At 44.8% G+C, this 26,695-nt stretch overlaps 2 protein-coding genes across 2 annotated transcripts in view; both read right to left on the bottom strand.

The window, feature by feature from the left end:
* The window catches only part of LOC136377219 (uncharacterized), a 143,134-nt gene that overhangs the window by 70,541 nt on the left and 45,898 nt on the right, over positions 1-26,695 (bottom strand). The gene's annotated exons all lie outside the window — the stretch shown is intronic.
* On the bottom strand, positions 7,168-10,735 carry LOC136376798 (protocadherin gamma-B7-like). The gene is made up of 2 exons (XM_066343164.1): positions 8,145-10,735; positions 7,168-7,417 (listed from the first exon to the last, which is right to left on the bottom strand). Exons 1-2 carry the CDS (start codon positions 10,563-10,565, stop codon positions 7,346-7,348), a joined length of 2,493 nt encoding a protein of 830 aa, XP_066199261.1. The 5' UTR covers positions 10,566-10,735; the 3' UTR covers positions 7,168-7,345.

Below are 26,695 nucleotides of genomic sequence, written 5' to 3'. Positions count from 1 at the left end.
AAAGACCAGATGCAGCGTAGCGGTGGCCGAGAGAGGCGGCTGTCCTCCATCACGCACAGCGACCAGCAGGCGCTGGCGGGCCACATCCCTGTCGCCCAGAGCACGCGCTGTACGCACCTCGCCCGTGCGCAGCCCGAGGCTGAACAGTCCGGGCTCGCTGGCCTGCAGCACGTGGTAGGACAGCCAAGCATTGTGTCCGGAGTCCGCATCCACCGCCACCACCTTAGTGACCAGGTAGCCGGGCTGCGCGGCGCGCTGTACCGCGTCGAAGAGCGCAGAGCCGTCGGGCCCCAGCGCCGGGTACAGCACCCTTGGTGCGTTGTCGTTGCGGTCGTCCACCAACACGCGTAGGCTGACGTTGGCGCTTAGCTCGGGCGAGCCCTGGTCACGCGCCTGCAGCGTCAGCTCGAAGGCGCGCAGCTGCTCGTGGTCGAAGGCGCGCTGCGCGAACACCACCCCGCTCTGCGCGCTCACCGACACGTAGGACGACAGCGCGCGCGGCTCCAGGTCGCTGGCCACGATGGAGTAGGAGACGCGGCCATTGGGTCCCAGGTCGGGGTCGGAGGCGCTGACCTGCGCTATGGAGGCACCGGGCGGGTTGTTTTCTGGCACGTGGACCAGGTAGGCTGACTGTTGGAAAACTGGAGCGTTGTCATTGACGTCCCCGATGTGTAGGGTGACGCTTCTGCTGGAGGAGAGGGGCGGCTTACCTCTGTCAGTGGCTGTGATAGTAACATTGTAAACCGGGGTCTGTTCCCGGTCCAGGGCTCCATCTGTTACAAGCTTGTAGTAATTATTGGCAGAAGATTGAATCCTAAAAGGAACTTTCTCTTTTATTAGACATGTGACTTCCCCGTTTTCTCGCGAATCTTTATCATGTGTTTTAAACAAAGCAATCACCGTCCCAGGCTCTGCATCCTCGGTTATGGAACTAGATACGGAAGTGAAAACCACCTCTGGGGCGTTGTCATTCTCATCTAGAATTTCTAGTATAATTTTACATTCGGTGGCCATGCCTCCTCCGTCCTTGGCTTCTATGCTTATAGTATAACTGCTACTGATTTCGAAGTCTATAGGGTCTTTGGATTTAATTTCTCCACTTTGATGGTTTAGCATAAACATATTTCCAACATCTCCTAATATTTTGAAGGAGTAGGTGATCTCTGCATTGATGCCCTCATCTGGGTCTGTGGCAGTCACCTTTAGCACAGAGGTGCCTGAGGGCAAGTTTTCTCTCAGGCTAACTTTGTACACATCCTGACTGAACATTGGGGGGTTATCATTGGCATCAGTGACCTCGATCTTGATTTGAGTGGTGCCCGTTTGGACTGGGTCACCCCCATCCACCGCTGTCAGGACCAGGAGATGGGAGCTCTGTTGTTCCCGGTCCAGGGGCTTCTCCAACATTAATTCAGGGGTGTTCTTGCCTTCAATCTTATCCTTCATCATGAGAGAGAAGTGCTCATTATAGCTGAGTTGGTAACTCTGAAGAGAGTTAGGCCCTACATCTGCATCTATACCAGATTCCAGACCAAACCGAGTTCCTGGAATTGCAAGTTCATTGATTTGTAAAATAATGCTATTTTGTAGGAAGTGAGGTGCATTGTCATTTATATCTTCTATAATCACGTTTATGTGAAAAACATTTAGAGGGTTCTCTGCTACAATCTCTAGGGGCACAACACACAGAGGGTTTTGAGGACAGAGCGATTCCCGATCTATTCTGTCATTCACAAGTAAGTTCCCATTCTCCGTGTTTATGGTAAAGTATTGTTCCTCTGCACTAACTCTGAGGTTGCGGGTCAATAAATCTCGTACAGGCAGCCCCAAGTCCTTAGCGAGGTTCCCCACCACAGAGCCCCTGGCCATTTCTTCCGGAATAGAGTAGCGGATCTGCTCGGAGAGCGCTCCGCAGAACAAAGGCAGCAGGAAGGGAAAGAGTACTTGCCGCCGCCGGGTACCGCTCCTCTGTTTCGCCCTACTTCCCATCCTTCTCAGCCCTGCTGCAACTTCTGGCGTTGAGAAGATGCTTTCTTTACAAATTGCGTTTAAAATATCGACTTTCACCGCGTAGAAAACTCAAGACTCCCAGTTTGAAGGCATCCCAGTCGGTATTCCGGAATCAGATTAGCCGAGCAGTGACCGGACTGAGGGTTCCTCTCCTTTCTACGTACTTGCTTTTGTGACTGCGCAGCAAATCACCCGGGTGGACTCTGGACTCCAGCTCTTGCAGCACATTGGCCAACAGCGGCGCTCGGAGTCTGTTTAGAAAACTGCAGGCAAATAATGAGATTCGGTACTTGGACAGCTATGTTGTTTTGGCTGTGTCTGTTTCCAAGTGTTTACTTCCAAAGAAAGTTCCTCAGAGATGGAGTTCTATAGAAGAGCCATTTACCCACGAATGAGAAAAGTTTGTCTTTTTCTAATCAGAGGCAGTTCAGATATTGGAAGAACAAAGCAAAGTTTCTCTCCAGATTTAGAACAAAGACCAAGTGAGAAAACAGCCCCACCAAGTGGTATGGGGAAATTTTAACAGCCACGAAATGACACCCAGTATTAGAGTCAATCTTAGGTGCAGATAATTTCCTTCCTCCGTTTATCAGAGGAAACTGGAGGAGAGCTCAAAGCTATATAAGGTGTACTCAGGATACCAATGGCCAATGCCATTAAGTCTTCCCTGTTACATATAAAAGATTTATGAAAGGGATTAAGCGTTTCACGCTTAGATGATATAAAATTATACCTTAATAGGTTACCATAGGAATTTAATGACATAAAATGTAAAGGTGTTTTCTGTCTTTTATTTAACTGGACTATACGTTGCACCTTAACAGAACTTTACCACAGAGTCAAAACAGCCTTCTTCATCTCAAGTTTCAAAGCCAACCTTTCTTTTTTATCTTCCAAGATCTTGGTTGCCAGCTCCTAACTAGTTCAGACTAATGTTTTTAAAAATATGGACTACCTCTCTCTTCCAGCAAAATACTTCATATCCTTTTCATTCATCTAATTTCAGTTCAAGTAAAATGTGTTAATCTTTTTTTTTTTTTTAGTTTGGAATTTCATAAGCACCAAAACACTAACATTTTCTTGACTTCAAGACAAATTTAGGCATCTGTTGCAAGACTTCCCTCTCCTGCAGTTGAAATTCTTTTCACCCAAACATTAGATATTCTACATATAGTTAATAACATTACAGCCAATTCTTAAATGAGAAAGTAAAGTAAACTTGAAAGGGAACATGAATATGCAAATAATTTGGACCCAATATCTAGAAGTAGTGTGACATTGAGGAGCTGAACTGATTATGGAGACAATTCCTGAGATCAAATACCCTAGATATATCTCCTCTTCTCATTTGACTTTCCTAGACCTTGCTTTAGATAACAAATGTGTTAATAGGTAACTCTTAGGGCTTTAATAACAAGTTGTTTCTGAATAAGAATTTAGAATACCATACCTAGATATAATACAAAATGACTTTATGAAGGAAATAAAGAGGGAATCCATGATTCATTGGCATATTGAAAACAAACAAAATTATCCAGAGCAATACCAGCTAAATCCATCTCTTATGAAGTCCAAATACCCACTCCATCCTTATATTCACAAACTATTCCATATAAATAAGTCTGAAAAATGTAAACATGTTTAACAGATTTTAAAGTAACTTTTTGAGAAGCACTAATTCAAAATTAAGTATTTCTGTGACTTTTCATTTAAAAAAACATTCAACAGACACTAAAGTACAAGTAAAAGAATAAAAGAGCCTGACCTGTGGTGGTGCAGTGGATAAAGCATGGACCTGGAATGCAGAGGTCACTGGTTCGAATCCCTGGGCTTGCCCCATCAAGCACATACAGAAAGCAACTACTATGAGTAGGTGCTTCCTGCTTCTCCCCCTCTTTCCCACTTTCCCTCTCTCTGTCTCCCCTCTCCAAAAATCAATAAATAAAATATTTTTAAAAAATAAAAGAAAATAACATCAGTTCAGAACTATCTAATGACTTCACAGTAGAAATAGAAAAGATGTCTAGAACTTAAAAAACAAAAGGGTATTCTATGTTTCCTCTCATAAGGGGGTCCAGTAATTAAAAGGCAACCAGCATGTTTGGTGAGATAAATAAAGGAGACAAAGTTAAATAACCAACAGGATCTAAACATATTACCAGTCATCAAAAATGAAAATATACTGTAATTGTTTTATGCTCAGAGGAAAGTTTACATGTGTGAATGTGGAAATATGTGTGACTGTGTGTATACAAATAAGAAAAGAGCTAGAGAGTATGCTTGTGAATCAATAAGGTAAAATCTGAGCATTAGAAGTATAGCAAAAATAGTAGAATATAATTATAATGATGGAGAGAACACAAAGTTGAAGTAGGGAAATAGATAAAATGTCTGTGAATAATAACCAGCTTACACTGATAGTCATCGACACCGATGATAGAAAAATATTACGAAAACTCAACTTATTATAAGGCAAGGTATAATAGCACACTGGACCTTTGGAATCAAAGGAAAATATACCCAGACTAAAAATGACTTTCATAAAATGTTTCTGAAAATTTATGGTCCTGTGATTAAAGGTAAAATACACAAATTTATATGTATTGTTCTAAGTCTCTATGAACTGAATATGCCCCCTCCCAAAATTTTTGTAACAGGCTCACCAAAAAAGTCATTTAATAGATTTGGGCAGAGACACTAGTAATTGGGACTCAGAAAAAATAATCTCACCTGATTATTTGTAGGTTCACATTTGCCTAAACCGGTAACTGAATCTTCAACTATCAAGAAAGGCTCGCTTTTCTCACAGCTCTCGTGGCTGATGAGCGTGTCCGCGTAGTTGGGCTGCGGGAAGATCAGGTGACTCTTCCCTGAGTCTGCGGTGAGGGAGACCTCGTGGGAATAGGTCTGCAGGAAAGCCTGCACCCCGTCCACGCCCACAAAGTGCGAAGCGGACAAGCCCGCCAATCCCCCTCCTGAAGCCTGGAGCAGATGTGACCTGTGCCAGCGCCTCAGCCTGAGTGCCAGTAGCGCTATGACAAAAGCGAGGAAGACGCAGGAGACGGCAGCCACCGCCACCACCAGGTATAACGTGAGGCCTGAGTCATCAGGGTTGGCGGGAGACTCAAGGCTACTTAGGTCAGCCAGGACGTCTGGGATGCTGTCGGCCACGGCCACGGTGAGCGTGACGGTGGCCGAGAGAGGGGGCTGGCCATGGTCCTGGACCGCCACCACCAGGTTCTGCTTGAGCGCATCTCTGTCCAGCAGGCCCCGCGCAGTGCGCACCTCGCCCGTGTGCAGCCCCACCGCGAAGAGCCCTGGCTCGCTGGCCTTGAGCAGGCGGTAGGACAGCCAGGCGTTCTGGCCCGAGTCTCTGTCCACTGCCACCACCTTCGTCACCAGATAGCCGGGTTCTGCGGAGCGGGGTGCCAGCTCCACGCCGGTGGAGCCATCAGTGGGGAGTGCAGGATACAGGATCTCTGGTGCATTGTCGTTCTGGTCCAGCACAAATATGCTCAGGGACACGTTGGTACGGAGTGCAGGGTCCCCACTGTCTTGTGCCATCACTTGTAGCTGCAGGTCTCGGAACTGCTCATAGTCGAATGAGCACAGCGCATACAGGACCCCAGTCTCCGAGTTGATAGAGATGTAAGAGGACAGGGGAGCTCCCTGGATGGTGTCCTCCACCAGAGAGTAAGTGACCCTAGCATTTTCTTTGCTGTCCCTATCAAGTGCGGTCACTGATAAGAAGGAGGCTCCTCTGGGGTTGTTTTCAGGAATGTAGGCTGAGTAAGAGGAGTGAGCAAAAGTGGGCGGGTTATCGTTTTCATCTGCTACATTCAATGAAATGTAAGTGTTTGTAGACAAAGGTGGACTTCCCTGATCTGTAGCTGTCAGGGTTATATTGTAGCTCTGTATCTGCTCTCTGTCCAGCGCTCTGTTTGTTATCAACTTGTAATAATTTCCATAAGTCTTTTCTAAATTAAAAGGCAGATTGTTAGGAATGAAACAAGAGACTTGACCATTTTCTCCAGAGTCTTGATCTTGCACATTTAGAAGAGCAATCACCGTACCTGGAGGAGAGTTTTCCAGCACTGAGTTGGTAGAAGATGTGATAGTTATTTCTGGAGCATTATCATTCTCATCCACAACTGTGATCAACATCTTAGCAGTGGTGGAGAGACCTCCATCATCTCGGCCCTGAATCTCCATCTCATAGAATCTATGTTTCTCAAAATCCAGAGGCCCCTGTATTGAGACTTCTCCAGTTCGAGAATCCAAATGGAATATTTTAGAAGCTTTGCTGTCCATATTCTGGAATGAATACACTACTTCGCCGTTGATTCCCTCATCTGGATCTGTTGCGTTTACCATAAGCACCCGGGTTCCAGAGCTGAGGTTCTCGGGAACACTCACTCGATATTCAGACTGTATAAACTTTGGGATATGGTCATTTACGTCAAGAACGACCACACCAATGGGAATAGTGCCCTGGCGGATGGGATCTCCTCCATCTAAGGCTGTGAGGAGGAGGAGATGATTAGCCTCTTTCTCCCGGTCCAGGCTCCTCTCCAGCACTAGCTCAGGATTCTTAGCCCCATCGGTTCTGCCTCGCACTTGCAAGGAGAAGTAACTATTAGGGTTGAGCTGGTAGCGCTGTAGGGAGTTCTTTCCTACGTCTGGATCCCTAGCGTTAGGAAGGGGAAATCGCGACCCCGGAGTTGCATGCTCACTGACTTTTATCTCTAATTCCTCCTCCTGGAAGCTGGGGGCGTTATCATTAATATCCATTATTTCCACTTCCACTCCGTAAATCTTGAGGGTATCTTCCACAAGTATCTCCATATTTAAAAAACAGGAGGACATCTTCTCACAGAGTTCCTCCCGGTCTATCCTACCTGCTGTGATCAAGCTGCCGCTTCGCGGATGCAGAGCGAAAAGCTGCGTCCTACCTCTGGAGACGATGCGGACGCGGCGCTCCGCCAGCTCCCGGGGCTCCAGCCCCAGGTCTTTGGAGATATTGCCCACGAAGAAGCCTTTGTCTGTCTCTTCGGGCACCGAGTATCGGATCTGCCCTGCCCCAGACCCCCGCAGACTCCCCAGGAAAATGTACAGTAGGACCTGCCCGCTGCGGTCCAGGCGTAGTAGCTGATTCCCCATAGCAGTGGCTGAGCCGATATTCCGCGGTTACTTGAGCCGGCTTGTCCTGACTCAGCTTATGTATCTACAAAGTCCCAGGTCGACTGCATCCAAAATATAAGAGAGCGAAGGGAAGTCCGTACTTTTAAGTTTCCAGCATCAGGATCTGTGAGTATCCATCTCATTCTGCTTTGTGTTACGGAGGTTGGGGGAGGGAGTGACTCTGTATCTCGCAGCTTCCCATCTCCTGGTTGGTGAACAGCGGCGCCTAGAGTCCAAACTTATTATTGCAACGAGTAAGAAAACCAAACTAACGTGCCTGTTCCATAAGTACTATAAAGACGCTCACCTCTTCGAGAATCATTCACACAGCATATGTAAAGCTTAAATTGCAGACAATAAAGTTATGTAGTGTGATGTTAAAATTTGATCGAGAGCACTTTTGAAAAGAGTTATTAAAAGGGTTTGCTTAACTTTTTTAAAAAAAGTTTGCAAATATTACTGGAATAAAAAACTTGCAGGTCAGATTTGGTTCCTATTAGTTTTTACCAACTGAAAGAACAGCATTTGTGCATGTGGAACTAGCACAGTCTCAAAAAAAAATCATCAGATAGGATGCATGACCATAATTCTTACTGATGTTTCTCTATTAAGAAAAAGATGAAATGTTTGAGAAAATTTGGATGGCATTAGGGTTGTTATTTAAAATACCACGTTATCAAGTATACATGCACTCTATATCCTTAATTAAATGGTATTCTATTTCATAGAAAAATTTTACCTGAGGTTTTCCTATATATTTTTTAAAATGCATTTTAATATTAGAAGGGTCACAGCGTTGTGAATTTTAGTCTTAACAGTGATACCCATAGATCTGACCAAGATTTATTTTAGGAACTCTATCAAGAGATTGAACATAAGATCTTGAAATAATAGCATTATATTGATGTATATTGGCATATTAGAATATAAAAAGCATTATTTTAACTACTTACCTGTTTAAAAGTCTTCTCATCTACCCCAACATTAGGAGTTAGAATGCTAGCCAATAGCGCTAAAGAGCTATCTTTGTTGGGAGTGTCTTGTTTGGCTGGACAGTGATCAGCAGATGTGAGAAAATTAAATTCCGGGTTAGTTTGATCCCCGGGCACACACAAATTATAGGCATACGGCAAAGTCCCCTCACTGTAGTTAGGAGCAATCTCTTGTCCAGACCTGGAGCAGAGAACACACCCAAAGCAGCCCCCGGTGGCGGGACTGGAAGAGCGTCGCAGGCGCAAGGTAATGGCCAGAATCACCGCCAGGAGGAAGAGCACGGAGATCAAGGCCAAGGCCACCACCAGATAAAACTGCAGCTCAGCTTGGGGGTCCGAGGGCGTGGGACGCTCGACGAGGTCTGGCAGAGCCTCTCGTAGGCTGTCAGCGAAGACCAGGAGTAGCGTGGCAGTGGCAGAGAGGGGCGGCTGTCCCCCATCGCGCACAGCGACCAGCAGGCGCTGGCGGGCCACGTCCCTGTCGCCCAAAGCTCGCGCTGTGCGCACTTCACCCGTGCGCAGCCCGAGGCTGAACAGTCCGGGCTCGCTGGCCTGCAGCACGTGGTAGGACAGCCAGGCATTGTGTCCCGAATCCGCGTCCACCGCCACCACCTTAGTGACCAGGTAGCCGGGCTGCGCCGAGCGCGGCACTGTGTCGAAGAGCGCAGAGCCGTCGGGCCCCAGCGCCGGGTACAGCACCCTTGGCGCGTTGTCGTTGCGGTCGTCCACCAACACGCGCAGGCTGACGTTGGCGCTGAGCGCGGGCGAGCCCTGGTCACGCGCCTGCAGCGTCAGCTGGAAGGCGCGCAGCTGCTCGTGGTCGAAGGCGCGCTGCGCGAACACCACCCCGCTCTGCGCGCTCACCGACACGTAGGACGACAGCGCGCGCGGCTCCAGGTCGCTGGCCACGATGGAGTAGGAGACGCGGCCATTGGGTCCCAGGTCGGGGTCGGAGGCGCTGATCTGCGCTATGGAGGAACCGGGCGGGTTATTTTCTGGTACATGGACCAGGTAGGCTGACTGTTGGAAAACCGGAGCGTTGTCGTTGACATCGGTGATGTGTAGGGTGATGGTGGTGCTGGAGGAGAGGGGCGGCTTGCCCCTATCAGTGGCTGTGATGGTGACATTGTACTCCGGGGTCTGTTCCCGGTCCAGGGCCCCGTCTGTTACTAGTTTGTAGTAATTATTGGAAGAAGAATGAATCTTAAATGGAACATTTTTACTTAAATTACACATGACTTCTCCATTTTCCCTGGAATCCTTGTCCCGAGTTTTGAAGAGGGCCACAACCATTCCTGGATGCGAATCCTCTAGAATCAGATCAGAGAGCGAAGTGATGATAATTTCTGGGCTGTTGTCGTTTTCGTCTAGAACTTCTATAATGACTTTACACCGTGTAGAGAGAGATCCCCGGTCCTTTGCTTCTACATCCATGATATATTTTTCTACTTCTTCAAAATCCAAGGGTTCATGAGTTATAATGTTTCCTGTAGCAGAATCCAGAAAGAACACGTGCTGGGCTTTATCAGCCACACGAAGGAAGGAATAGGTGACCTCTGCGTTCAAGCCTTCATCTAGGTCTGTGGCTCTCACCCTCAGCACAGAGGTGCCTGGGGGCACGTCTTCTGGAATGCTGACCCTGTACACATCTTGGCTGAACACAGGAGGGTTATCATTGGCATCCACCACCAGGATTCGGATCCGAGCAGTGCCACTTTGTGGCAGAACCCCACCATCTAAGGCTGTTAATACCAAGTGGTGCACGCTCTGCGTTTCTCGGTCCAGGGTCTTCTTCAGTATTAATTCTGGGTATTTGCCACCATCGGGATTGTCTTTCACCACCAATGAGAAATATTCATTAGGACTTAGTTGGTATTTGCTCAGTGAATTCATACTAATATCAGGATCTTTGGCAGAGTCAAGAATAGTTACCACTCCTGGGCTGACAGATTCACTGATTTCTAAGTTTATTTCATCTGTATGGAATTGAGGAGCATGGTCATTGATATCTTCAATATTCACAACAATATGAAAAATATTTAAGGGATTTTCCACCACAGCTTCCAACTGCAACTCACATCTTCTTCTCTCTTTGCAAATCTGCTCACGGTCTATCCGGTCCTTCACAAGTAAGTCCCCGCTCTCCGCGTCTACATTGAAAAGCAGCGTCTCCCCGCTAACTCGCAGCTTCCGAGAGGACACCTCCAGGACACCGAGCTTTACATCTTTGGCAAGGTTCCCCACCACCGAGCCCTCAGGCAGCTCCTCGGGAATCGAGTAGCGGATCGGCTCGCAGAGGACGCGGTAGAACAAAGGCATCAGGAAGGGAAACAGTACCTGCAGCCGGCGGGCTCCGCGTCTGTGCGCACAGCTCCCTCCCATTGTGCGCTCTAGTTCTCGCTGGGTCCCAGTCTTTCCAGCTGGAGAAAGTGCACACTGTCGCACTGGGAAAGCATTTAGCCCAAGATAAGCGAAGCCTCCAGTCTTGGGACTAGGGATCTGCTTGTGTTAGGAGAGTCTGCGCAGTCGGGAGCCCTAGTGTGTAAACGGGATTCCTTCTCTCAGTGTTGGTGGCTGAGCAGGCAATCTTAGGCTAGAGGCTGAAGAATCCCGGGCGTGAGCGCTTGCCCTGCACTGGCCGACAGCGGCGCCCAGAGGACTTGTGTGGAATCGCAGGCTAATGTTTCTCCATTTCAGGAAATCATTTAATTTGAATGTAAGATAGTAAGAGCTAAAATATTTGAATCTTACTCCTCAGTGACCCCGTTTTCATCATGAAACATTTTTCACATGGTCAAAACTATATCTTTTTATATTTTAAAAAGTTACATAGAATTGAATAGACAAAAATATTTCTTTCAGAAGTCAAAAAGGCACCAAAGACTTTTAGGTGAAAAGTAGGTCTCTATCCCATGGCCCACAGCTATCCAGTTCTTTCATTCAGAGGCAATCACTGTTTTTACTTTTAAGAGTAATTACTCACAAAGAAAAGTACTGAAGATAAGCAAAAAACTTTTTTGTCTTTGATCCTAGTTTATATGTGACTAGAAAGTATCAGTTCATTCCTCCATATTTAGGAACTGAATTGCAATCATTGCTATATTGAGTACAATACCTAAAGTGAACGGTGTTACTTTTAAATAATTATATTTTAAAAGCATTTGCTTAGTTTTTAAAAAAAACTTTCAAAACAAAATAATTATTAGAGATGGATGCATAATAATTTTGACTCTCACAGACCAAAAATTTAAGTGATAGTTCCAATGATTTCAAAGTTAATAACTGAAGATGTGTTCTCCTCCCACAAACATATCATTGAACAAATGTTGAATGATATGAAAAAAGTAATGTTCCCATAAGTACTATTTTGAGACACATTAAGACACTCTTTGTCTTTCTGCTACCATATTAAGTTAGAAGAATATTAGTAATAAATTAAAAGTAAGAGATCAAACCAGTACATCACTATCTTCAATAACCCAAATAGGTTCATCAGTAATACCACTGATACTTTGTTTAGAATAACTTTGTGTACTTCTCTGCTTATATTCCAATTGAATCTCCTACAGAAATAACATTTCTTTCTTGACTTCAAGTTTATTTTGACTCTTAATTTCAGTTTTGGGTGGATCTTCCTTTATGTTAATGAGCTACTGAAATACTCTTGGCACACATCCTCGCTCCTGTTCTTGGAAACATGTACAAACCTACTTGTCTCCCCGGTCTACATATTTTTTCAGCCTTAGAGATTGGAAAATTAAACAAAAAAAAAATTACAGAGAGAGCAGATTAAAATGTGCTTAATTTAACTTTCTATATGTCCTCTGGAAACCCGATGGAGCAAAGAAACTCACATTAAAATGCTGTGTCCTGCCTGACCTGTGGTGGTGCAGTGGATAAAGCATCAACCTGGAAATGCTGAGGTCACCGGTTCAAAACCCTGGGCTTGCGGGTCAATTATGCAAAACCAGTCATAATTTTTTTTAAATGAAAGAAAAGGAGTAAAAATAGAACTCACTGGAACCAAAGGGGTATATAGAGTTGATGCTTCCAGCTCCTCCCCCCTGTCTCTCTCTCTCCTCTTTCTCTCTCTTTCTCTTTCTCTTTCTCTTTCTGTGTGTCTCTCTCTCCTCTCTAAAATGAATAAATAAAATAAAAATTTTTAAAAAATGCTGTGTCCTTCATGTAACAGTAAGAAATTAGAATCACAGGTAAAAGAATACTACAGAGTTGCCAGGTATAATCACACTTGGAAAAATTTAAGCACACATTGTTATGACTTCTATAGAATATTATTTAAAAAAATTTAAATCTTTAGGAAGCATATTTAACTGTAACTGTCATTACAAGATATAGGTTGACAAATATAATCACAAGTGTGTACTTGTGCCCTTCTCCTTGGGAAGAACAACCCTGAGTGGTCTTGTGTGTGAGTTATGTTTCCAGTGATGCTAATGCATTTGTTTGTGACATTTGCCTATTTTTACCACACCTGCCTTCAAAACCAGAGTAAGGAGTTCTGCATGTGGCCAACAGGAGAGCACACAAACTGTAAAATATAAGGCTCTGCAAAGCTAATTTCAACAGTCTTATGACAATAGACCCTCATTGCCATTATGTAAATATTACCAGAAAGTAAAAACATATTAGCCTTAATAACCGACAGTGTCTATTCTGGAATATTTTAGCAAGAAGCAAAGTGAAAGAATAAAATTTAAAAATTCTCATCACCATGCTGCAAACCTCAAAGCAAAACCAGTCATAATTTTTTTTAAATGAAAGAAAAGGAGTAAAAATAGAACTCACTGGAACCAAAGGGGTATCTTCTATAGGGGACTTCGAATCATCTAACAAAGACAAAGGATCCTTTTTCTCACAGCTCTCATGGCTGATGAGCGTGTCTGCATAGTTAGGCTGCGGGAAGATCAGGTGACTCTTCCCTGAATCCGCGGTGAGGGAGACCTCGTGGGAATAGGTCTGCAGGAAAGCCTGCACCCGGTCCACGCCCACAAAGTGCGAGGCTGGTACGCCAGCCAACCTTTCTCTGGGAGCCTGGAGCAGACGTGATGTCTGCCAATGGCGCAGTCTCAGTGCCAGCAACACGATAACAAAGGCGAGGAAGACACAGGAGATGGCAGCTACAGCAACCACCAGGTATAACGTGAGGCTGGAGTCCTTAGAGTTGGCGGAGGGTTCAAGACTGCCCAGGTCGGCTAGGACGTCTGGAATGCTGTCGGCCACAGCCACGGTGAGCGTGACAGTGGCGGAGAGAGGGGGCTGGCCGTGGTCCTGGACCGCCACCACCAGACTCTGCTTGAGCGCATCTCTGTCCAGCAGGGCCCGCGCAGTGCGCACCTCGCCCGTGTGCAGCCCCACCGCGAAGAGCCCTGGCTCGCTGGCCTTGAGCAGGCGGTAGGACAGCCAGGCGTTCTGACCTGAGTCTCTGTCCACTGCCACCACCTTTGTCACCAGATAGCCAGGCTCTGCTGAGCGGGGTGCCAGCTCCACACCGGTGGAATCATCGGTGGGTAGCGAGGGGTACAGGATCTCTGGAGCATTGTCATTCTGGTCCAGCACAAACAGACTGAGTGACACGTTGCTGCTGAGCGGTGGGTCCCCGCTATCAGTGGCAGTCACCTGCATCTGTAGGTCATGAAACTGCTCATAGTCGAAGGACTGAAGTGCATATAGGACTCCTGTGTCAGAGTTGATGGAGATGTAGGAGGATAGAGGTGCCCCCTGGACAGTGTCTTCAGCTAGGGAGTAAATAACCCGAGCATTCTCTTTGCTGTCTGGGTCTAGTGCGGTCACTGAGAAGATGGAGGCACCTCTGGCATTGTTCTCTGGGACATAGGTAAAGTAAGACGTGTGAGAGAAGGTGGGCGGGTTGTCATTGATATCTGCCACTTGCAGGGTGAAGTGAGTTTCTGTTGATAAGGGTGGACTTCCTCCATCTGTGGCTGTTACAGTAATATTGTATGAGGATACCTGTTCCCTGTCAAGAGCCCTGTGTGTCACCAACCGATAATAACTGTCAATGGACTTTTCTAACTTAAATGGCAAATTCCCTGGCATGGAACAGGTGACCTGTCCATTCTGCCCGGAGTCTAGATCATGAACGTTTAAAAGAGCCATAACAGTCCCCAGAGGTGAATCTTCCTTCAAGGGACTAAACAGAGATGTGATGGTCACCTCTGGACTGTTGTCATTTACGTCTTTTACTGTAATCAACACTTTTGCTGTTGCAAGATATGCTCCGCCATCTTCTGCTTGTATTTCTATTTCATAGAAACTTCTTTCTTCATAATCTAGATTTTCTGATATTTTTATTTCTCCAGTATTTTTGTTTAGTTGGAATTTCAACAATTGTGTATCAGGTAATTTTCGGAATGAATATGTCACTTCTCCATTGACTCCTTCATCCCTGTCGGTGGCAGTGACTGTCAGCAGCTGTGTACCCACAGGCAAGTTCTCGGGAACACTCACTCGGTATTCAGGCAAAGTGAAGACTGGTGCGTTGTCATTTGCATCAAAGACAGTGACACTGATGAGAACAGTGCCAGATCGGAGAGGGTCACCCCCGTCGGAGGCAGTGAGGACCAGGTGGTGCTGTGCCTCTTCCTCGCGATCCAGGGCGCGCTCCAGCACCAGCTCCGGGTACTTGACACCGCTGGCACGGCTTTGAACTGCTAGGGAGAAGTGCCTATTGGAGCTGAGCTGGTAGCTCTGTAGGGAGTTCACGCCCACATCCGGATCAATAGCTTCCGGAAGAGGAAAACGCATTCCTGGAGCGACGTTTTCATTAATCTTTACATCTAGATTTTCTGCTTGGAATTTTGGCGCATTATCGTTGATATCAGTTACTTCTATTTCCATCCCGATAAGTTTCACCCTATCTTCCACAAGAATGTTAAAATTCACCAGACACCGAGCGCTCTGAGCACAGAGCTCCTCCCTGTCTATCCGGCCCGCGGTGACCAAGCTGCCACTCCGCGGGTTCAGAGCAAAGAGCTGCGTCCTACCTCTGGAGACGATGCGGACTCCGCGCTCCGCCAGCTCCCGGGGCTCCAGCCCTAGGTCCTTGGAAATGTTTCCCACGAAAGAGCCTTTGTCCAGCTCCTCAGGCACCGAGTAGCGGATCTGCCGGGCATCAGCCTCCCACGGTACACCGAAGAAAAGGCAGAGCAGAACCAGCGCCCTGCGGTCGGAGCGATTCCTCTGAGCGGCCATTGTTGTTTGGTCACGGAATTCTGGCAAAGTCCTCGCTGGCCACGTTTCGTGTTTTGAGCGGTTCCCTTTTCTTTCTCTGACTGCAGGGAGTCTCTGTAGCCTGAACACCTTAAATTCTGGAGTGAGTGTCGCTGCAGCCCCGGAGCCGGTTTGTAGGAACTGGGGAGCTTTGTGTAGTTGGAGCCTGAGAATCCGGATGGATCGCTGGCTGCGCTTCTCTCCTAGTGGGTGAACAGCGGCGCCCAGGGTTCTCAGAAGTTATTGCACCCAGTATGTGTATGCCATAGAAAACAGACGCTACTTTGTTGAAGATTTTATTTTACATTACATCTTTGGTTTCTCAGCTAATATCATTAAGTCGATTACTATTAGTAGTTTTCTTTACTAGGTAGGATAAATTGGAATGAGAGTACTGTACTATAAAATGTTAAATGAAATAGTTCGTTAAATATATATTTCAACATATTTTCCCAATAGAAATATATCCACTTTAAAAGGTATTTCTTACTTTATTTCCTCTCAGATTCTAGATATATTCAGAAAAGTCTTACAATTTTATTTGAAATTTAGATTTAAACTGTTCAATTATATTTAGGGATTGATATAGAGACTATAAGAAATAAGCCACTAACAATTCACTTAGAATTTTTAGTTTAGATTTAATTAACTGATTAAGTTTGTTTAACATTAAGATTGTATAAAAGGTTTTCAAAGTATTTTTAAAATAGTTTTATTGAGCCTCAATGAATATTTTAATGTATTTTTATTTTGGGTATATATTATTAGAAGTTGGCTTGACATATTTAAATGAATTGAGCAGGTAATCACAAACCAAGAGGAACATGTGTTGTAATGGGTAGAAGTATCTGTACAGGAATTTCAAGTGCTACAATTTTCATAAACGATTTTAGAAATAGTGGTGCAGATTAAGTGGTGAAAATAGTGGTGAAAATTAAGTGCTTATGTCAGATGACCTGTTTCCATCAGGGCACTGATGCCAGTTTGAATAATCTCTTCTTTTAGCATTTTTGTATGGAAGCCCAAAGCAAAATGGTACACACATCTCCAATTTTATGTGTCCATCAACCCAGCAGCAGTTCTCATCTCAAAGGTGAGGGGTTTAAAGGTTCCTTCTTTCATATAGAGAACAGGTTGTTCAGAAGTATTTGTCGCTATGCCCCAAGTATGCAACTTTTCAAAGATTTTTATCTTTTATCTTCAAAGACTTTATATCAGATGTTCCAATACAGACTGGATGCAAAAGGCAAGGGCATTTTGCTTGCTTTCTTAGAAATTCTAGACTTTTCAATGTAGAGGAAAGAAGATTGGGAAAGACTACAACTTGAGCTCCCAGAAAAGATAAATAAATATAAGAAGAAAGCCAGAAGACCCAAAAGTTGAAGAGGAAAATTCCTCAAGGGTTGTTAGTATTAAGCTTTGGGGACCATAGAAATCTTGGCAATGGAAATAAAATTTTGACTCTCTCCCAAGAAAAATGCACACATGTAAAACTTTGAATATAATTTCAGGAATTCATGGATCTGTTCTCTGTCCCCACTCAAATAGTTACACTTTAAAATTATTGAAATAACAAGAAAATATATCTAAATGTACTGATAAGATTATTTGCAATAAATGTTTCTTTGAAAGGAGTACATGCTTTGATATTTAATGAGTGCCTGAATGTTATTAAACTTTAAAAACATTAGTAGGATATAGAAAATGTATCTTAAATCTTAGCAGATTTGAATAGATAGGCTATTATTTATTTATTTGATAAGAAGACAAGACAACTGCCTCTGTTCTGTTAATCTGAGCTTGACAAGGTATCTCCATTTTAGTGAGTGTTTCTTGGATTATAAAGCAACTTATGAACTAAGTAAATCTTGAAAAATATAACCAACCAAAAGTAAACACTGAGAAGAGAAGATAGTGATTAGATATTGATTTTCTAAAAATGATTCTAGATATAAAAATGAAGTATGCCTGAAATATGGGAAACTAGTGGAATACTACAGAAGACACAAAAATGAAACTCACCGGTGTTAGGGTCTCAGGCTGTGAAGTCAAATCATTCCCACCATGAAGTGGAACTAAGGCGCCAGGAGAATCGCCGCAAACTATGTCTTGAGTGAAATATTGGGGCTCACTACATTTTAGGAAATTAAACTCTGTCTTTCCAGTATTGGCAACGCACAGATTGTAGGAATAGGGCAATGTTCCTTCACTGTAGTTGGGGGGAACCACAGGTCCAGACTTAGAGCAGACACTAGGCTGAAAGCAGCCCCAAGCAGCGGGGCTGGAGGAGCGACGGAGGTGCAGGGCGACTGCCAGAATCACCGCGAGGAGGAAGAGCACGGAGATCAAGGCCAAGGCCACCACCAGGTAAAACTGCAGCTCAGCCTGGGAGTCCGAGGGCGTAGGATGTTCGCTAAGATCCGGCAAGGCTTCTTGTAGGCTGTCAGCGAAGACCAGGAGTAGCATGGCGGTGGCTGACAAGGGTGGCTGTCCGCCATCGCGCACAGCGACCAGCAGGCGCTGGCGGGCCGCGTCCCTATCGCCCAAAGCTCGCGCTGTGCGTACCTCGCCCGAGCGCAGCCCGAGGCTGAACAGTCCGGGCTCGCTGGCCTGCAGCACGTGGTAGGACAGCCAGGCATTGTGTCCCGAATCTGCATCCACCGCCACCACTTTAGTGACCAAGTAGCCGGGCTGCGCAGCACGCGGCACAGTGTCGAAGAGCGCAGAGCCATCAGGCCCTAGCGCCGGGTACAGCACTCTTGGCGCGTTGTCGTTGCGGTCGTCCACTAACACGCGCAGGCTGACGTTGGCGCTGAGCGCGGGCGAGCCCTGGTCACGCGCCTGCAGCGTCAGCTCGAAGGTGCGCAGCTGCTCGTGGTCGAAGGCGCGCTGCGCGAACACCACCCCGCTCTGCGCGCTCACCGACACGTAGGACGACAGCGCGCGCGGCTCCAGGTCGCTGGCCACGATGGAGTAGGAGACGTGGCCATTGGGTCCCAGGTCGGGGTCAGAGGCGCTGACCTGCGCTATGGAAGCTCCGGGGGGGTTATTTTCTAGCACGTGGACCAGGTAGGCTGACTGTTGGAAAACCGGAGCGTTGTCATTGACGTCGGTGATGTGTACGGTGATGGTGGTGCTGGAGGAGAGGGGCGGCTTGCCCCTGTCGGAGGCTGTGATGATGATGTTGTATTCTGGAGTCCACTCTCTGTCTAGGGCCCCATCTGTCACCAGCTTGTAATAATTATTAGAAGAGAAGACAATCTTGAAAGGAACATGTCTTTCTATATTACACATGACTTCTCCATTTCCTCCGAAATCCCTGTCCCGAGTTTTGAAGAGGGCCACAACCATTCCTGAATGGGAATCCTCCAAAATCTGATCAGAGAGAGAAGTGATGATTATTTCCGGGCTGTTGTCGTTTTCATCTAGGATTTCTATGATTACTTTACATTGGGTAGAGAGACCACCTCCGTCCTTTGCCTCCACTTCCATGGTATATCTTTCCATATCTTCAAAATCCAAGGACTGGTTATTCTTAATCACGCCTGTTTTCTCATCCAGTGTGAACATGAGCCTCGTACTCTGAGCAGTGCTCCTGAAGTAGTAGTTTATTTCGGCATTGACCCCCTCGTCTTGATCAGTAGCTGTCACCTGCAATACAGAGGACCCAGGGGGCATATTCTCACTTACACTGACTCTATATTCATCCTTGCTGAACGCCGGGGGGTTATCATTGGTGTCCCTGACAAAAATTTCTATTTGAACAGTCGCACTTAGTGGCGGGTCCCCTCCATCCAAAGCAGTCAATATCAAGCGATGAGATCGCTGCTCTTCCCGGTCTAGGGGTTTCTCCAGAGATAACTCTGGGTATTTGCCACCATCGGAATTAACTCTAACCATTAATGAGAAATAAAGGTTAGGATTTATCTGATAATCTTTAACTGAGTTCATGTTTATATCGGGGTCAGTAGCAGGGTCCAGGGATATTCGAGCACCTGCGGATACAGATTCAAAAATTTCTAAATGTATTTCCTTTTTATCAAATTGAGGAGCGTGGTCATTAATATCTTCAACATTCACAACGATATGAAAGATATTTAAGGGATTTTCCACCACGGCTTCCAACTGCAACTCACATCTTCTTCTCTCTTTGCAAATCTGCTCACGGTCTATCCGGTCCTTCACAAGTAAGTCCCCGCTCTCCGCGTCTACATTGAAAAGCAGCTTTTCCGCGCTAACTCGCAGCTTCCGAGCTGACACCTCCAGGACACTGAGCCCTAGATCCTTGGCAAGGTTCCCCACCACCGAGCCCTTAGGCAGCTCCTCCGGAATCGAGTAGCGGATCGGCTCGCAGAGGACGCGGTAGAACAAAGGCATCAGGAAGGGAAACAGTACCTGCAGCCGGCGGGCTCCGCATCTGTGCGCACAGCTCCCTCCCATTGTGCGCTCTAGTTCTCGCTGGGTCCCAGTCCTTCTGGAAAGCGGAAGAAACTGTACGCCACAGCGTCACCGAAAGAGCATTCGGCTCAGGACAGACGCAGCAGGGAATCCGTTTGTGCTAGGAAGAGTCTGCGCGGCCAGGACCTTCACTGTGTAAGCGGGTTTCCTTCTCTCAGTGTTGGTGGCTGCGCAGGAAATCCTAGGCTGGAGGCTCAAGAATCCCGGGCGTGAGCGCTTGCCCTGCACTGGCCGACAGCGGCGCCCAGAGTCCCTATGTGGAACTGCAGCCTGACATTCTAGTCTTGAATCCAATTTAAATTTATCTCCAGAATATAGATCATCCTTCAAAAATGCAGTTACATAATAGCCCCAAATTTTAGTTTCAATCAGATGCATATATACTTAATGTTTTCATAAAATTTATTAGAATAACTTCAAATTTATACAAAAGTAAGGAGAATTATTATCGAATTTACATATACCCATCACCCAACTGCAACAATGATTGACACAGACCATCTTTGTTTAAAATATATTGCCTTCCTTCAGTATTTTGAAGTAACCTAAGGTATTTTAATTAACTTCTTTTAGGAAGAGACATTAAGGTGAACAAGAATTTTATCTTCAAGCTTATTGTGTTATATAATCTGTTACCAATGCAGTCCTACCTTGCTCAAGAAAAATAGAATTTACCATTGTCTGTACTCTGTTCAGTCATTCATACAGTGAACCCTGTGTTCTGTTTTTAAAGGCAGTGACATTTTTATAGTAGAGAATAGTAGTTTCCCACTGTGACATGCAAGCCTTCATCAATATCTATGTTATTACCTTTTTTCAAATTAATTTATGTTTTAATATTTATGAGCACTAAGTACCAAAGATTACTCCCCAGGGCAAACTTTAAGCAACAGATTCTCTTACTGCATGGTTAAACATATGACCACATATGGCGGTTTACCTTTTTTTTAATAGTTTAGGAATAAAGAGTATTTAAGATAATTATATCTGTATGTTACAATAGATTCCCAGACATATTACCTCTTATATTCAGCATGTTTAGAACAGTATTTTGAGTCAACTTCAAGGCTCATTTTCAAAGTTTTCTACACTATCATTTACTACTTGAAATGACAGTGTGTATAAAATCAAATGAAGTAATACATCATTCTTTTTTCTGATAGGTAAAACCCTATGTATCTTAGTACATCCTTAGCAGTTCCTGAGAATATTTTCCTAAATTATCTCCCATATCCAGATTTACTTCTAGCCTCAAAGGTTGAAGAACTGAGCCATAAATAACAGAGTTGAAGAATAATTTTATTTCCCTTGCTTTGCGCTCTCAGAGTGCTCAGTCTCAGAACCCCTCTTGAGCAGGCATAAAGTATAGAAAAGAAGAATGTCAAGCAATAAGTAATTTGAATGTATAGCATTAAGAAATTAAAATCTTGAGGATATGAAAACAAGGATAAAACATGTTTTAATATGTTTTGGAAATGGATGATAACTGAAGTTTGAATCTTCCTCAGAAATGATCTTCAAATGCAAACAACTTCTACAAACATTGGATCTGAAAAAACATCACCTCAAAGGGCTGTTGTCATAGAAACAGAAGAGCAGAAGCAGTAAACCTGGGTCACCAGTTGTTTCTCCGAAAAGAATGCATTTGCCTTCCTGTTAATTTCCACTTACAAAAATAGTATTGACTGAGTAAGGATTCTACAATGTGTCCGTTGAAGATAACAATACATTTTAAGAATAGAAAACCAGCTCAAAAATTAGTAGTGAACCAGGGTAATTAATCAATCACCCCATCCAAAAAGCCCATATTAACATTGGATCATGAGAGCACTCCCTGAGGAAGGTGTCATTGACCAAGTTAATTATTATGAGGAAATAAAAATTATATCAGCGATGTAACCAATAAAATGCCTTCTACAAATGTTAGAACAAAAATTGGGCCCACCCTGACCTGTGGTGGCACAGTGGATAAAGCATCAACCTGGAATGCTTAGGTCACCAGTTTGAAACCCTGGGCTTGCCAGGTCAAGGCACATATGACAAGCAATCAATGAACAACTAAAATAAAACAACTATGAGTTAATACTTCTAGCTCTCCCCCCAGTCGTTCCTCTCTCTGTACAATTAATAAGTAAAATCTTTTAAAAAATTGGGTCCAGTGAAAATGTTTCTGACCTGAGCCGGTTCACCATTCCTTAGGCAACCTGGTGGGTCCCCTGCTCCCGGGAGATCACCATATTGATGCCAAACAGTGCAGATACCTGCTCGGCATAGCGCACTACAGCCCTGTACTCCTAAGCTCAAGCAATCCTCCTGCTTCAGCCTCCCGAGTAGCTGGGACTACACGCCTGGGCCACCATACCCTGAACCCAGTGAAAATGTAAATGGTGAAAAATATGTTAATATGAACATATCCTACCTTAAATGCGAACACTTGGATAGAAGTCAATTGTAATAGAAAGTAAACGGAAAAAAACTGAACTCACTGGAACCAAAGGGGTGTCTTCTATAGGGAACTTGGAATCATCTGAAAGGCACAAAGGATCCTTTTTCTCAAAGCTCTCCTGGCTGATGAGCGTGTCCACATAGTTGGGCTGGGGGAAGATCAGGTGACTTCTCCTCGAGTCCGCAGTGAGGGAGACCTCATGGGAATAAGTCTGCAGGAAAGCCCGAACCCCATCCACACCCACAAAAGCAGAAGCCTGCGTGCCAGCCAGTCCGCCTCCTGAAGGCTGGGGCAGATGTGATGTGTACCAACGTCTAAGCCTGAGCGCCAGCAAGACGATGACAAAGGCAAGGAAGACACAGGAGACCACAGCTACAGCCACCACCAGGTACAAAGTGAGGTCCAAGGCCTCCGGGTTCGAAGGAATCTCAAGACTGCCTAAGTCAGCCAACACATCTGGGATATTGTCAGCTACTGCTACGGTGAGCGTGACGGTGGCCGAGAGAGGGGGCTGGCCGTGGTCCTGGACCGCCACCACCAGGCTCTGCTTGAGTACATCTCTGTCCAGCAGGGCCCGCGCAGTGCGCACCTCGCCTGTGTGCAGCCCCACCGCGAAGAGCCCTGGCTCGCTGGCCTTGAGCAGGCGGTAGGACAGCCAGGAGTTCTGGCCTGAGTCTCTGTCCACTGCCACCACCTTAGTTACCAGATAGCCAGGCTCGGCAGAGCGGGGTGCCAGCTCCACACCCATGGAGCCATCAGTGGGGAGTGCAGGATACAGGATCTCTGGTGCATTGTCGTTCTGGTCCAGCACAAATATACTCAGTGACACATTGCTGCTGAGTGGTGGGTCCCCGCTGTCGCTTGCTATAACCTGCATTTTAAGATCTTGAAACTGCTCATAGTCAAAGGAGCAAAGCGCATAAAGCACACCAGTGTCTGAGTTGATGGAGACATAAGAGGAGAGAGGGGCCCCTTGGATGGTGTCTTCGGCCAAGGAGTAAATAACTCGGGCATTTTCATTGCTGTCAGGGTCATGGGCTGTCACAGAGAAGATGGAGGTGCCTCTAAGATTGTTCTCAGGGAGATAGCCTGAGTAGGAGGTTTGAGAGAAGGAGGGTGGATTGTCATTAATGTCGACCACGTGCAGAGTGATGTAAATTTCTGTGGACAGGGGTGGTGTTCCTCTGTCTTTTGCGGTCAATGTGATGTTATATTCAGAGAATTTTTCTCTGTCAAGAAGTTGGGATGTCAACAATCTATAATAATCTTCTATTGATTTTTCTAATTGAAAAGGTAGGATCTCCTGAATGGAACAAACAACCTGGCCATTCTTCCCGGAGTCTTGGTCATGAACATTAAAGAGAACAATCACTGTTCCTCGAGGAGCATCTTCTCTCACTGGACTAAACAGAGATGTAATGATCACTTCAGGTCTATTGTCATTTACATCTTCCACCGAAATGAGCACTTTCGTCCATGCCTTCAATCCCCCACCATCTTCAGCTTGTATTTCCATTTCGTAAAATGCACATTCTTCATAATCTAGAATCCTTGCTGTTGCTATTTCCCCGGTGTTTTCATTAAGCTGGAATAATGGAAATTGTTTTTCACTAATTTTCCAGAATTTATAGGCCACTTCTCCATTAGCTCCCTCATCCGGGTCATTAGCTCTTACAGTAAGCAGCTGGGTGCCAGGAGGCACGTTCTCTGGGACTGTCACTCGGTAAATCGGTTGAGCAAACACCGGGGCATTGTCGTTCATATCCATTACTGTCACTCTGATGTGCACTGTGCTGGAGCGACGAGGTTCACCGCCGTCGGAGGCCATGAGGACCAGGTGATGAACAGCCTCTTCCTCGCGGTCCAGGGTGCGCTCCAGCACCAGCCCTGGGTTTATAGTTCCGTCGTCTCCAGTTTGCACGTCCAGGGAGAAGTGGTGGTTGGGGCTGAGCTGATAGCTCTGCAGGGAATTCAGGCCCACATCCGGGTCTATAGCCTCTGGGAGTGGATAACGTGTGCCTGGTACAGCGATTTCGTTAATTTTTATTTCCAGATTTTCGGCCTGGAATTTTGGGGCATTGTCATTTATATCAGTGACTTCTATTTCTATTCCATAAAGTTGTACCCTGTCTTCAACTAAGACTTTAAAGTTAAACAGACACCGCACGCTCTGAGTGCAGAGCTCCTCCCTGTCTATCCTGCCTGCGGTGACCAAGCTTCCACTTCTCGGGTTCAGAGAGAAAAGCTGCGTCCTACCTCTGGAAACGATGCGGACTCCGCGCTCTGCCAGCTCCTGGGGCTCCAGCCCCAGGTCCTTGGAGATGTTGCCCACGATATAGCCTGTTACTGTCTCTTCAGGCACGGAGTAGCGGATCTGGCTGGCCCGGATCTCCCACAGCCTCCCCAGAAAAAGGCACAGCAGGACCATTCCTCCATGGTGCAGGCTATTCATTGGAGCCGCCATTGTTGCTTCTCTCCGGATTTTTTTTCAGACTGCTTTCGGTGCACGCTTACTCCTTAGGTTCTTTTCTCCTCCCACAAATTATGGTAATCCTTTCCCTCAGGGAAACCCGGAAAGTCCCAAGTTATGAGGCTGAGTTTTGTTGCAGTCCAGGAGACGGTTTGTGGGATCTGCGGGGCTTTGTGTAGTTGCAGATTCTAACATCCTACGGAGAGCTGATTGAGCTTTTCTTAGAGTTGGTGAACAGCGGCGCTCAGAGTCCTAAGCCATTACTACACTCACTGAGATAACGTAACACAGTACTTATCACAGATTATTGAAAGAAAACACTATTCTAATTATGATTTTAGATGTCTCTAATTGTTTCTTACATTCATATTTCAAAAGCAACCATCTTTATGGATATCTTAGTTGGAAATAAAGTGGAGTAAAATTTCTATTAAGTGTATTATTATATCGCCATTTTTCTTAATATCAGGTTAATTTTAATTCTGGGTAGAATTTGGTTTTCTCTTTTAAATTTTAGACATGTATGTATCTTACATAATTTATGAATGAATATATATGAATAGATTTTTCACTTTGAAATTATTTTATTGGGTTATTTTGATAGTAAAATTTCTTGAGTAAGTTTTTCTTAAAAATTTATTTACAAAAATATTTTTAATTAGGCAATAGTAATAGACTTTCTGACCCAATATTGCTAAATTTTGAAAGTATTGGGTTAGAATTTTTACATATTTGTGATTGTAAAACTCAAGCCAATTCAAAAATTTTGTTTTCTAAGTGAACATACACTGAAATTTCAATTCTTTCATCAAGAAATCATGCAATTTAAAAAAAGTAGTCTTAAACTTCTTAGTCTAAGAGTCACTGAAACTTATGTAATAATATAGACAAATTACCACTAGAAAGGAAAAAGTCAGTGCCATCATAAGAAATTTCTTTCAGTAGTTTGTAAAGACACCATTTACTGAAGCAGCTCCTAAGGGAAACCGAGCAAAAGACAGGCTTATTTAATGGAAACTTTGCATATGCATGAAATTAGAAGTTTTTTCTTTAAAAGTAAAAATTTAGCCTTCTCCTCACCTCCTACGGATACAATGATGATGAAAAAACTTCTAGTCACTACTGTTTAAGGCTCCAAATGATAAGACCAATCTAGGGACTTTCCCCCTGTATCTTCTTCAAAAAGTATAGTTCAGAAATGAGAGTAAGTGATACAGGCAGTAGCATTTCCTTTTCTTTTATCAAGTCTCTCCTTCTAATAACTATAAAGAGGAAGAGAAATATTTTGCATTCAAGAAAACTTAAAGGAACTTAGATAATTATTTGGACCTTCTGGTGAGTTCATTGAGTCTCTCTCTCTCTCTCTCTCTCTCTCTCTCACACACACACACACACAAAACACAGAGTATTTTTCTTACAGTTTTAAGGGTTCAAAGAATTATAAACAGGTACATATAAGAAACTAGACATAAAGAATAGGCATAAAAAAGGGCAGAAACAGTACCAGCAAAATCAGTGAAGGAAAATACCTAGTAGCATGTTCTTTTGTCTAAAGGGTGAATTAAATGATTGCGTGCTTTAAATTTAATGTTTAACCATAATAAAAATTTAAATATGTTTAAAATGAGACAATTAGTGGGTAAATTTCAATAACTGAAAAAAGGAGGCCCGAGATGGGCAGAGCATCACCCCCTAATGGGTTTGCCAGGCAGATCCCGGTCACTGCGAATGTGGGAGTCTATCTCTCTGACTCCCCTCCTCTCACTAAAAAAAAAGAAAGAAAAAATAAAATAAAAAGGTAACAAATTGGTACAATATCTTTGCTGTAAAAAAATGGTCACATTCTCACTGCTTTGTAAATCCAAACTTGGTACGATAACTATTTTATGG

Source organism: Saccopteryx leptura, chromosome 6, assembly GCF_036850995.1.
Source record: "Saccopteryx leptura isolate mSacLep1 chromosome 6, mSacLep1_pri_phased_curated, whole genome shotgun sequence".
Lineage (NCBI taxonomy): Eukaryota > Metazoa > Chordata > Mammalia > Chiroptera > Emballonuridae > Saccopteryx > Saccopteryx leptura.
The sequence above is the reverse complement of the archived record's forward strand: the minus strand, read 5'-3'. Positions and strand labels throughout refer to the sequence as shown.

What these genes read in the sequence shown, in the direction of transcription:
- LOC136376798 (XM_066343164.1), bottom strand. Translation starts at nt 10,565, where the DNA reads ATGGGAGGGAGCTGTGCGCACAGACGCGGAGCCCGCCGGCTGCAGGTA. An exon ending in ATGAGAAGACTTTTAAACAG is followed by an intron (nt 7,418 to 8,144) that starts GTAAGTAGTTAA and finishes TTTGGACTCTAG; the next exon opens with GCGCCGCTGTTCACCAACCA.